Raw genomic sequence first — 14179 nt, 5'->3', positions numbered from 1 at the left:
TTGCATGGGGGATTAGAGGGGGGTGCAGTGCAAAGGGTTTATGTGGGATAGGGGAAAATCAGATTGCAGAAGGAGAAATGGGGGGGTTATGTGGGATATGGGGGTGCTGAGGGGCTTATAAGGGGAAATAAGGGATGCACTTTGGGGGGGTATGGGGCTTAGGGAGGGTAATAAGGGGGGTTACAGGGGGGAATGGGTGGGGGGGTCTGGGGCTGCAGCAGGTCTGTGGGGCACAGGGGGGTATGGGGGTGCCATGGGGGCTATGGGGTCTCACCGCAGCCGAGCTCATCGGAGCCGTCGCGGCAGTCGTGCCGCCGGTCGCACCGGTACTCGCCGGGGACGCAGTCGCCGCTGCCGCACGTGAACTCCGCGGCGGTGCAGGGCCGTGGATGGGGGGTCACTGTGATGGGGGGGGGGGGGAATATGGTCAGTGTGAACCCCAACAGCCCCCAACGGCTATGGGGGGGGCGTCAAGGCACACCGTGACATGGCATGGGTTGATATGGGGGGGTCTGAGCCCCACAACCACCGCCCCCCCCAGGCACTGACCGGCCCCCAGGCGCCGGAACTGGAAGCCATGTGGGGAGGTGACGTAGGAGGCAATGGAGCCCCCGGCCAGGAGGTCCCGCAGGACCCCCCCGAGCTGCTGCTCGTCCCCGTTGCCCTCCGAGCCCACGTCCAGCTCCACGAACACGTCACCCTCCAGCTCCCTGGGGGGGGCAAAGGGGGGTCAGCACCCCAAAACCCACCCTGAGCCCATAAACCAGCCACCCATAACCCCCCCCCGGCACCCACAAACATCCCCGGCACCCCCAAAACCCCCACAGCATCCCCAAGACATCCCCATCACCCTCAAACAACCCCCGGCAACACCCCACCCCCCAAAAACCTCTCTGCGCCCCCCCCATTCTCCTGCACCCCCAAACTCACCAGCCCAAACCCCCCCTTGCACCCCAAAACTCCTCCATAACTCCCTCTAAACCTCCCCATCCCCATAATACCCCCTGCACCCCAAACCTCTCCATCCCCCTTTAGATCCCCAGACTCCCCAGCACAAATCCACCCCACACACACCCCAAACCCTCCCAATCCTCCCCATCCCAATCTCTCCTGCACCCCCAAACCACCCCAGCCCTCCCTTGCCCCCCAACCCCCCCCCAGACCCCCCAAATCTCACTTGATGAACACCACGCTGACCATTTGCTCCCCGGGCACCTTGTAATACTCGGACTCCAGCTGAGGGGTGGGGGGGGCAGAACAAGGGGGGTCAGGGTGCTCCTATGGGTGCCCCCCCCCCCCCCCAGCACCCCTAAACTGACCGCATCCACCACGGCCTCCGAGATCTCCCGGAACTCCTCGGAGTCGGGGTCCTCCAGGCGCCGGCTGTAGTCGATGCTGCGGGTGAAGTTCACCAGCGCCCGGAAGTAAACTGGGGGGGGGGAAGAAACGGGGGGGGGTGTCAGAAACAGGCACCTGCACCCCAAAAAATACCCCCCCGTCACCCCATAACCAGATGTGACTGCCCATATTCAGCTGTGACCCCATATCCAGCTGTGACCCCCATAACCAGATGTGACTGCCCATATTCAGCTGTGACCCCATATCCAGCTGTGACCCCCATAACCAGATGTGACTGCCCATATTCAGCTGTAATCCCCATATCCAGCTGTGACCCCCATAACCAGATGTGACTGCCCATATTCAGCTGTGACCCCATATCCAGCTGTGACCCCCATAACCAGATGTGACTGCCCATATTCAGCTGTAATCCCCATATCCAGCTGTGACCCCCATATCCAGCTGTGACGCCATATCCAGCTGTGACCCCCCATACCCATGCTGTAACCTCCCATATCCAGTTGTAATCCCCATAATCCAGCTGTGACTCCCCATATCCAGTTGTAATCCCCATATCCAGACTGTGACCCCCCCATACCCAGCTGTGACTCCACCATATCCAGCTGTAACCTTCCTATACAGCTTTAATTCCCATATCCAGCTGTGACCCCCATATCCAGCTGTGACGCCATATCCAGCTGTGACCCTCCATACCCGTGCTGTAACCCCCCATATCCAGTTGTAATCCCCATAATCCAGCTGTGACCCCCCCCATATCCAGCTGTGACCCCCCCATATCCAGCTGTGACCCCCCCATATCCAGTTGTAATCCCCATACCCAGCTGTGACCCCACCATATCCAGCTGTAACCTTCCTATACAGCTTTAATTCCCATATCCAGCTGTGACTCCCCATATCCAGACCGTGACGCCCCATATCCAGCTGTGACCCCCCATATCCAGCTGTAATCTCCATATCCAGCTGTGACTCCCCCATATTCAGCTATAACCTCCCCATATTCAGCTATAACCTCCCCATATGCATCTGCAACCCCCATATCCAGCTGTGACCCCATATTTACCCACATCCCCCCCCCCAAGGAACACCGGGGATACACTTGGGGGTGCAACAGGGGGGGGTCCCCCAAGGTGTCACTTACTCAGTGGGGGCTCGTCCTCGGCCACCACCATCCCCGCAGGCACAGGGGGGGGCCCGGGCGCTGCCCGAGAAGGAGGAGGAGGAAGAGGAAGAAGAGGAAGAGGAGGATGGAGAAGACAGAGCTTGAGCGCGGTGACAGGCGGGGGACAGGGAGCCACCCCTCGGTGCCCCCTTACCAGTGGGTGCCAGCCCCACGCTGGGCACGTGGGTAGCGCTCGGCCATGGTGCGCCGCTGCCGTCCTCCCCGCTGCCATCTGCAATGGGGACAGCAAGGGTGGCACCAGGGTGACACCCAGACACGGTGACACCCATCAGGGTGACACCCCCCCACCCACTGCCACCTTACCCTGGATGCCACCCCAGTGCTGTCTGCAATGGGGACAGCGTGACAGAGCACCAATGGTGACATCCAGCCACGGGGACACCCACCCACCTGATGCCACAAAGTCCCTGGTGCCATTTGCATGGGGACAGTGAGTGGCACCCACCCCCAGTGCACCCACCCATGGTGACACTGAGCCCTGGTGGCACCCACCCATGGTGCCATCCGCTCACCCATTGTCCCCTTACCGCTGGATGCCACCAGGTCCCCGGTGCCATCTGCAATGGGGACTGAGCCAGTGGCACCCCCGGTGACACCCACCCTGGTGGCACCCATCCATAGTGACACCCCCCCATTGCCCCCTTACTGCTGGATGCCACCAGGGCCCCGGTGCAATGGGCACAGAGCGCTCGGCACCCGCGGTGCCGCCGCCACGCCGGTGCCACCCTCGGTCCCCCCTTACCGCCGGACGCCACCAGGTCCTCGTCATCGGAGAGGTGCCGGTAGAAGCGGTGTCCCCGCGTGCCCCCGACGTGGTCGGACACCGTGTCCTCGGGGAAGGAGCTCTCGGCCAGGCCCCGGCTGCCCTGGGGACACGCAACAGCGCCGGTGGGTGCCGGCGCACGGCACCGGCACACGCGTGTGCACACACATGGGGTGCACGCTGACACATGGCCATGGGTATGTATCCACACCAGTATCCGTGTGTAGTGACACAGGGATGGGTGTGCACACTGACACATGCTGTGCACATGTATCAGCATCACTATCCACACGTGTGACACAGGGATGTGTGTGCACACTGACACATGCTGTGCACATGTATCAGCATCACTATCCACACGTGTGACACAGGGATGGGTGTGCACACTGACACATGCTGTGCACATGTATCAGCATCACTATCCACATGTGTGACACAGGGATGTGCGTGCACACTGACACATGCTGTGCACATGTATCAGCATCACTATCCACACGTGTGACACAGGGATGTGCGTGCACACTGACACATGCTGCGCACATGTATCAGCATCACTATCCACACGTGTGACACAGGGATGGGTGTGCACACTGACACATGCTGTGCGCATGTATCAGCACCACTATCCACACGTGTGACACAGGGATGGGTGTGCACACTGACACATGCTGTGCACATGTATCAGCATCACTATCCACACGTGTGACACAGGGATGGGTGTGCACACTGACACATGCTGTGCGCATGTATCAGCACCACTATCCACACGTGTGACACAGGGATGGGTGTGCACACTGACACATGCTGCGCACATGTATCAGCATCACTATCCACACGTGTGACACAGGGATGGGTGTGCACACTGACACATGCTGTGCACATGTATCAGCATCACTATCCACATGTGTGACACAGGGATGTGTGTGCACACTGACACATGCTGTGCACATGTATCAGCACCACTATCCACACGTGTGACACAGGGATGTGTGTGCACACTGACACACGCTGTGCACATGCACCACTATCCACATGTGTGACACAGGGATGGGTGTGCACACTGACACATGCTGTGCACATGTATCAGCACCACTATCCACATGTGTGACACAGGGATGTGCGTGCACACTGACACATGCTGTGCACATGCACCACTACCTACACATGTGACACAGGGATGTGTGTGCACACTGACACATGCTGTGCACATGTATCAGCACCACTATCCACACGTGTGACACAGGGATGTGCTTGTGCACACGCATTCACACTGCTACACGTGTGCACCCATCAGCCCACACCTGCACACATACATGTGCCCCGCACATCGCCCCACACCTGCACACACGCGTGTACGTCACACATCACCCCACGCCTGCACATGCGCGTGCATCACTCATCGCCCCACGCCTGCGCACACACGTGTGCATCACTCATCGCCCCACGCCTGCACATGCGCGTGCATCACTCATCGCCCCACGCCTGCGCACACACGTGTGCATCACTCATCGCCCCACGCCTGCACATGCGTGTGCATCACTCATCGCCCCACGCCTGCGCACACATGTGTGCATCACTCATCGCCCCACGCCTGCACATGCGTGTGCATCACTCATTGCCCCACGCCTGCACATGCGTGTGCATCACTCATCGCCCCACGCCTGCCCACACACGTGTGCATCACTCATCGCCCCACGCCTGCACATGCGTGTGCATCACTCATCGCCCCACGCCTGCGCACACATGTGTGCATCACTCATCGCCCCACGCCTGCACATGCGTGTGCATCACTCATCGCCCCACGCCTGCACATGCGTGTGCATCACTCATTGCCCCACGCCTGCACATGCGTGTGCATCACTCATCGCCCCACGCCTGCGCACACACGTGTGCATCACTCATCGCCCCACGCCTGCGCACACACGTGTGCATCACTCATCGCCCCACGCCTGCGCACACACGTGTGCATCACTCATCGCCCCACGCCTGCGCACACACGTGTGCATCACTCATCGCCCCACGCCTGCGCACACACGTGTGCATCACTCATCGCCCCACGCCTGCACATGCGTGTGCATCACTCATCGCCCCACGCCTGCGCACACACGTGTGCATCACTCATCGCCCCACGCCTGCGCACACACGTGTGCATCACTCATCGCCCCACGCCTGCGCACACACGTGTGCATCACTCATCGCCCCACGCCTGCCCACACACGTGTGCATCACTCATCGCCCCACGCCTGCACATGCGTGTGCATCACTCATCGCCCCACGCCTGCGCACACACGTGTGCATCACTCATCGCCCCACGCCTGCACATGCGTGTGCATCACTCATCGCCCCACGCCTGTGCACACACGTGTGCATCACTCATCGCCCCACGCCTGCACATGCGTGTGCATCACTCATCGCCCCACGCCTGCACATGCGTGTGCATCACTCATCGCCCCACGCCTGCACATGCGTGTGCATCACTCATCGCCCCACGCCTGCACATGCGTGTGCATCACTCATCGCCCCACGCCTGCGCACACACGTGTGCATCACTCATCGCCCCACGCCTGCACATGCGTGTGCATCACTCATCGCCCCACGCCTGCGCACACATGTGTGCATCACTCATCGCCCCACGCCTGCACATGCGTGTGCATCACTCATCGCCCCACGCCTGCACATGCGTGTGCATCACTCATTGCCCCACGCCTGCACATGCGTGTGCATCACTCATCGCCCCACGCCTGCGCACACACGTGTGCATCACTCATCGCCCCACGCCTGCACATGCGCGTGCATCACTCATAGCCCCACGCCTGCGCACACACGTGTGCATCACTCATCGCCCCACGCCTGCACATGCGCGTGCATCACTCATCGCCCCACGCCTGCGCACACACGTGTGCATCACTCATCGCCCCACGCCTGCGCACACACGTGTGCATCACTCATCGCCCCACGCCTGCGCACACACGTGTGCATCACTCATCGCCCCACGCCTGCGCACACACGTGTGCAGCCCCGGCCGGTGCCCCCGCGCCGCGGTCAGGAATCCGTCTGGGCAGCACTTTCTGAGCAAACAAGTGCTGGGGGATTAATGTGGGGCGGGGGGGGACGGACAGGGAGGGGTAAAGGGGGGACATGAGGGGGACATGAGAGGAACCCGCACCCCAAGGGGGTCTGGCTCGGGGGGGGGGGGGGGTGTCCGTGGGTGCCAGCCCAGCCCTGGGTGCTTGGGGGGGGCAAAGGGGGAAACTGAGGCACGGAGGAGCCCACGCGCGCGCTGAGCTTGTGGGTGCTCAGCTGCTGCCCCCCCCATCCATGCACCATGGGTGCTCAGCCATGGACCCAACACCGGGATCAGGAGTGTGGGTGCTCAGCCATCATCCACCCATGCATGCACTGAGGGTGCCTGGGCTCTGCCTTCACCCCCCCATGCACGTACCGAGCGTGTGGGTCCTCTGCTACAGCCCCACACACGTGCAATGAGAGCGTCTGTGCTCGGCCATCAACCTACACACGGGCACTGAGTGTGTGCGTGCTCACACAGACATTGCTCCCACACCCATGCACAGAGCGTGTCTGTGCTCAGCCCCATCCGGACAAGCACACACACACACACACACACACATACACTCTCACACACGCACATTCAGTCACACACATACACACACACTCACACACTCACACTCACACACGCACACACTCACAAAAACACATGCACGCTCACACTCGCACTCACACACACTCACAATCACACACAATCACACACACTCGCACACACAATCACACACACAGAGACACACACACTCGCACACACAATCACACACAGTTACACACACACAATCACACACACTCAGTCACAGACGCACACTCAGTCACACGCACACAGCCACACACTCACACTCAGTCACAGTCACAGACACACACACACAAACACTCATAATCACACACACACTCACACACTCACACACACAATCACAGTCACACACACTCATACAATCACACACACACACTCTCAAAACCACACTCACAATCACACACACACAATCACACACTCACACACACACTCACACTCACACACACACTCAAACACACACACTCACTCAGTCACACACACACACTTAAACACACACACAGTCTCACACACACACACTCAACACAGTCACACACACAGTCACACAGTCACACACAGTCACACACACACTCACAGTCACACACTCACACACACACTCGTCACACACACTCACACACACACTCACACACACACACTCTCACAATCACACTCACACACACTCTCACACTCACACACTCACATACACACACAGTCACACACAGTCACACACAGTCACACACACACTCACACACACACACACCACTCACACACACACAGTCACACACAGTCACACACACTCAACACTCACACACACACACACCACTCACACACACACAGTCACACACACACACACTCACACTCACACACACACACACTCACACTCACACAGTCACACACACACACACTCACACACACACACACTCACACACACACACACACTCACACACACACAGTCACACACACACACACACTCAACACTCACACACACACACACCACTCACACTCACACAGTCACACACACACACACTCTCACACACACACTCGCACACTCACACACACACACACACACACTCACACTCACACTCTCTCTCTCTCCCTCCCTCACCCAGTCCCGGCTCCCATTACCGGAAGCTCCCCGCACCGGACACCCCCCCCCCGCCCCCTCCCGGACGCTGCCGCCGCCGCTTCACTTTTTCCGCTCCCAGCCCAGATCCTGCCCCGCACCCGGGGGAGCGCGGGGGGGAGGAAGCGGCTCCCGGTGCCGCCAGCAGCGGGCACGGACCTGACCCCGGCACCGCGGTGAGACCCGCACAGAGCGGGGACCCAGAGCCCCCAGACACCCCAGACATGCTCCTTCCACCCCAAACGTGCTCCTTCCACACAAAACAGGGACATTTCACCCAAAATAGGGACATTTCACCCCAAATCTGCACCTTCCACCCCAAATCTACTCCTTCCACCCCAAAATATGGACATTTCACCCCAAATCAGCACCTTCCACTCCAAATCTGCACCTTCCACCCAAAATAGGGACATTTCACCCCAAATCTGCACCTGACACCCCAAATCTGCACCTTCCACCCCAAATCTGCACCTTCCACCCAAAATAGGGACATTTCACCCCAAATCTGCACCTGACACCCCAAATCTGCACCTTCCACCCCAAATCTGCTCCTTCCACCCAAAATAGGGACATTTCACCCCAAATAGGGACATTTCACCCCAAATAGGGACATTTCACCCCAAATCTGCACCTTCCACCTCAAATCTGCTCCTTCCACCCAAAATAGGGACATTTCACCCCAAATAGGGACATTTCACCCCAAATAGGGACATTTCACCCCAAATCCGCACCTTCCACCCCAAATCTGCACCTTCCACCCAAAATAGGGACATTTCACCCCAAACCTGCACCTGACACCCCAAATCTGCTCCTTCCACCCCAAATCTGCACCTTCCACCCAAAATCGGGACATTTCACCCCAAATCTGCACCTTCCACCCCAATTCTGTACCTGACACCCCAAACCTGCACCTTCCACCCCAAATCTGCACCTTCCACCCAAAATCTGCACCTTTCACCCCAAATCTGCTCCTTCCACCCAAAATCGGGACATTTCACCCCAAATATGCACATTTCACCCCAAATCTGCACCTTCCACCCCAAATCTGCACCTTCCACCCCAAATCAGGACATTTCACTTCAAATCTGCACCTTCCACCCCAAATCGGGACATTTCACTTCAAATCGGGACATTTCACCCCAAATCTGCACATTTCACTTAAAATCTGGACATAACCCACCAAATCTGGACATTCCCCCCCCAAAATCTGCACCTTCCATCCCAAATCTGCACATTCCACCCCAAATCGGGACATTTAATTCCAAATCGGGGCATTTCACCCCAAATCTGGACATAACCCCCCAAATCTGGACATAACCCCCCAAATCTGGACATTCCACCCCAAATCTGCACCTTCCAGCCCAAATCTGCACATTCCACCTCAAATCAGGACATTTCACTCCAAACCGGGACATTTCATTCCAAATCTGGACATTTCACCCCAAATCTGCACATTTCACTTCAAATCTGGACATAACCCACCAAATCTGGACATTCCACCCCCAAACCTGGACATTTCACTCCAAATCTGGACATTTCACCTCAAATCTCCACATTTCACCCCAAATCCGGCCATTCCACCCCAGTTTTGGACATAACCCCCAAAATGTGGGCATTTCACCCAAATCTGGACATAGCCCCCCAGATATGGACATTCCACCCCTAAATCTGGACATTCCACCCCTAAATCTGGACATTCCACCCCTAAATCTGGACATTTCACCCCAAATCGGGACATAAACCCCCAAATCCGGACATTTCATCTCAAATCTTGACATAGCCCCCAAAACTCCGGACATTCCACCCCAAATCCGGGCATTCCCTCCCAGATCTGAACTTCCCCCCCCCAATCTGGCCGCTCCCCCCATTACTTCATCCGGCCGAGGAAGAGGAGGTGACGCACACCAGGAATAATACCCGGGGGGGGGTTATTAATAGCCGCCCCCCCCCCAGCCTTATTGTTCCCCCAAGGTCGCATGGAAAAGGTGGTTCCCCCCAAAATCCCCGTTTCCCCCCCCCCCGGGACCAGCCTCCCCATCCCAGGATTTTGGGGGGGCGCGGGCCCCCCCATGCTCGCTATGGGGGGGTCGGTGCCAGCACAGATGGTGGGATGCTGCTCCCGGAGGCGTGGGGGGGGGGTCACAGCTGCTTCACCCCCCCACGGCCCCCAGAGGTTTGGGGGTGAAACAGCTGCGGGGTCAAAGCGGCTCCCGGGGGGGCCCCAAAACTTCCTCCCCCCCCCCCCCCCCCGCCGCATTCCTCGCCGCTGGCATTGCCTAATTTATCCCGAAAGAGCCGCTCGGGCGGTTGGGATGGGGGGGGCGACCGGGAACGCCCCGGGGCGAGCCGAGGGGACTCGGAGCTGCCCCCCCCCTCCTTGCCCTTCCTCCCCCCCCCCTCCTCCTCCTCCTCCTCCCGGCCCGGGCCATCTTTGGCGATGGGGGAGAGTGGAGCCACGTGCGGATGGGGGGGGGAACGGACCCCAAAGTATCCCCAAGGGGGGGGGGAAGGGCACAACACCCCATCCCCCCCCCTTCGCCCCCCCAGGGTTGATGATCTTATCGCACATTCCAGCCGCGCCCGCACCCCCCCCCCCCCCCCCCGACATTAACCCTTAGCAGCCCTTGGGGAGGGGGAGCCCCACACGGGACCCCCCCATAGGGGGAGTGGGGATCCCCCCCTTTGTCCCCCCCCCAACACTGCGGTTATCCCGGGGGGGGGGGGCACATTCCTCAGCACCGCGCCCCGGGTGGGGGTTATGGGGGTGCCAGCGCATCAGGGTGTCCCCAGCCCCATAGAGGAATGGGGCTGGGGGGGAGGTGATAAATGGGGTGATGACCCCCCCCCTTCTTTGTCCGCATCACCCCCCCCCCCCCCCCTTGGGACGTGGGTGCGGGCCCCATGGCGGCGGGGGGGCAGCCCTGCCAGCATGGCCCCAGCACAAGGCCCCCTCTGTTCCCAGCGCCGGGCACCGAATCAGCCCCAAACCGCCCCCCCCCCGCCATGGGGGGGGCCCCCTCACATCGTCATCCCCCCCTCACACATCACCATCACCCCCTCTCCCCAGTTTAGGGCCCCCACCCCTCAAATAGGGGGTGCAGAGCCCCACGGCGCAAACCCACCCTGAACCCCCAAAGGGGGCACCCCGAGGTGTCACTGGCCCCCACCCCCCCACGCTGTGGACCCCCCCATCCCCAGGGGCACCCCCAGACTTGCCCCCCCTCCCGAGGGGGGGTATTTTGGGTGGGTTATTTTTAGGGTGGCCGGCGCCACCCGTCACCTTTAAATATAGACGGGGCGGGGGGGGGGGGGGGGTGATGGGGGGGCAGGAAGGGGGGGGCAGCACCCCAAAATCACAGCGCATCCCTATAGGACCCCCCCACCCAGAGCGAAGGGGGGCGGTGGGGACCCCCCACCCCTGGAGGGGCAGGGCCCTGTGACCTCGTGTGCCCCCGGGGGACCCCAAGGCCCTGCGGGACCCCCCCCCCCCGCCTGCTCAGTTCAGGGGACCCCAAGGGGGCAGGGCATGGGGATGGGGACCCCAAGACTTGGTGCTGGGGGGGGGGCACCCCCCAATACCTTCGGGGCTGCGAACCCCGCATCCTGTGCCCCGGGGGACCCCGATTCCAGGAGGGAGCCGTGCCTCGGGTCGGGGGGGGGGGGGGGGGGAAACACCCCAATTCCCTTGGGAAGCAGAGCACGGGGGGACCCCGCGGCCTCATGTACAGAGGGGGGGGACCCCAAATTTCCTTTGGGCTCAGCGCAACCTCCCCAAATACTTTAAGGGGATCCCAAATGCTTCGGGGGACCCGAACTTCGGGGAGGGGGGGTCCCCAAGTTGCTCAGGGGACCCCAATTAGCGGCGGGACCCAAAGGGTGGGAGGGGGGCAAAGCTCACGGCGGGACCTGACCTCCGGGGGGGCCCTTAACTCCTCCAAGGACCCCAAGTGCGGGAGCTGACACGAACTCTATGGGGGGAACGCGAGCTCCCCAACTCCTTTAGGAGACCCCAAATAACTCCGGGCGGCACCCACACTCCACAATGGGACACGAACACCACGGTGGGGGGGGGGGGGTGTAAGAAGCGGGGGTCCAACTCCTTTAGGGCCCCAATCCATGGGGGAACCCGCAGTCCACGGGCTCCGTGCGGGACCCCAACCCCGGAGACCCCGATCCAAGGAGGGGGGACCCCAACTCTGGGATGCGAAAGCGACCTCCGGAGGAGGGGGGAGGGCGCGAACTCCATGATTGAAAGGGGGGAGGGGGGGGGGGGGGAAGAACGCGAACGTCAAGGTGGGGGGTGGGGGGGACCCCCCAACCCCGCAGCCCCGCACTCACCCGCGGCAGCGCGCACAGCGCCAGGAGCGCGCCCAGCACCGCCCGTACCCGCGGCCCCATCGCCCGCTGCGCCCGGGCCCGTCCCGCTCCGTCCCGCTCCGCTCCGTGCGCGCCGCCGCCGCCGCCGCCCCGGGGCCGCCCCTCCCACCCGGTCTGACCCCCTCCAACCCCCCCCCCCCCACACACACCACGGTGGGGCGGGGCCCATCGGGAGCGCGCAAAGGGGGGGGGGGGGGAAGGGAAAAGGGGGGGAAACCCCTGGGAAGTTTTAAAGGGACAGGGGGATAAGGGGGGAACTGCGGGAAGTCACCCGGGGACACGGGGGGGGGAAGGGGGATGGGGTATGGGATAAGGGGGGGGGGGCGTGGGGACACCCCCGTGAGCTTCCATGGGGACGTGGGGTGCGGGAGGGCACCCCTGGGGGCTCATAGGGGAGCTCCCACCCATGGGACATGGGGACACCGTAGGGGACGGGGGGGGGGGGGTGAATGGGGGCACCAATGGGACACGGGCGTGCACGTGGCGGGGACACGGGTTGCCATAGGGGCACCCCTGGGAACGGGGACCCCGCTGGGGAAGTCCCTCGGGGACAGGGGGTGCGTGGGGACACCTTGGGGCAGCGCCAGGAACTGCGGCGGGGACGCGGGGGGGGGACCCCAGTGAGCCCGTGGGAGCCGGCAGCCCCCGAGCACATGGGGCAGGGCGGGGGCTACAGGGGGAACGGGGGGGTATAGGGGTGGGGGTGCAGGGTGGGTTCGTGGATGGGTGCTGGGTGTAGGAGGGGTGCTGGGTGCAGGATGGGTGCTGGGTGCAGGATGGGTGCAGGGTGCAGGGTGGGTGCACGATGAGTGCAGGAGGGTGCTGGGTGCATGGATGGGTGCAGGATGAATGCAGGAGGGTGCTGGGTGCAGGATGGGTGCATGGATGGGTGCTGGGTGCAGGATGTATGCAGGAGAGGTGCTGGGTGCAGGATAGGTGCAGGATGGGTGCAGGAGGGTGCTGGGTGCAGGATGGGTGCAGGATGTATGCAGGAGGGGTGCTGGGTGCAGGATGGGTGCAGGATGAGTGCAGGAGGGTGCTGGGTGCAGGATGGATGCATGGATGAGTGCTGGGTGCAGGATGAGAACAGGATGGTGCAGGAGGGTGTGGGTGCAGAATGGATGCATGGATGGGTGCATGGATGGGTGCTGGGTGCAGGATGGGTGCATGGAGGGGTGCATCCCTGGCTGGATGTTGGATGGATGGATGGATGGATGGATGGATGGATGGATGGATGGATGGATGGATGGACGGATGGGTGCATGGATGGGTGCATGGATGGGTGCTGGGTGCAGGATGGGTGCCGAGGGTGCTGGGTGCAGGATGGGTGCATGGAGGGGTGCATCCCTGGCTGGATGTTGGATGGATGGCTGGATGTTGGATGGATGGATGGATGGATGGATGGATGGATGGATGGATGGATGGATGGGTGATGGATGGGTGACAGATGGGTGGGTGTCCTCACACCATGATCTGCACTGACAGCCCCAAGGCCGGTTGCAATGTGAGTGCCACTGGTGAGGGGGTCAGAACACACTGGGACCCCTATGGCCCTGTCCCCCATCCATACCCTGGGGTGACTTGGGGGGGGTGTCCCTCAGCTGCAGGGGGCACAGCTCAGTGCTCAGTGTCACCGGTGGTGTCTCAGCGCTGGGCTGCAGCATGGTCCCGAACCCAAGTGTTCACTGCGGATCCACTTTTGGGGCTGCACCACTGAGGGGTGACGGGGGAGATGGGACACCGTGATGGCAGGGTGCTAGGGTG

At 61.4% G+C, this 14179-nt stretch overlaps 1 protein-coding gene across 1 annotated transcript; it reads right to left on the bottom strand.

Moving 5' to 3' along the window:
• Window positions 1–274: 274 nt before the first annotated feature.
• LOC133263591 (basement membrane-specific heparan sulfate proteoglycan core protein-like) lies at window positions 275–12490 on the bottom strand (the record flags this gene model as incomplete). The annotated part of the gene is made up of 8 exons (XM_061443429.1): window positions 12377–12490; window positions 3282–3405; window positions 2673–2750; window positions 2498–2557; window positions 1320–1429; window positions 1178–1236; window positions 550–710; window positions 275–400 (listed from the first exon to the last, which is right to left on the bottom strand). Coding segments are annotated over exons 1-8 (778 nt in total), but the record flags the coding sequence as incomplete, so codon positions are not given.
• Between the last annotated feature and the right edge of the window lie 1689 nt (window positions 12491–14179).

The sequence above is a fragment of the Pezoporus flaviventris genome, unplaced genomic scaffold (assembly GCF_033815535.1).
Source record: "Pezoporus flaviventris isolate CSIRO_AGI_PZ_B2104156 unplaced genomic scaffold, CSIRO_AGI_Pfla_v1 ptg000359l, whole genome shotgun sequence".
NCBI lineage: Eukaryota > Metazoa > Chordata > Aves > Psittaciformes > Psittacidae > Pezoporus > Pezoporus flaviventris.
The sequence above is the reverse complement of the archived record's forward strand: the minus strand, read 5'-3'. Positions and strand labels throughout refer to the sequence as shown.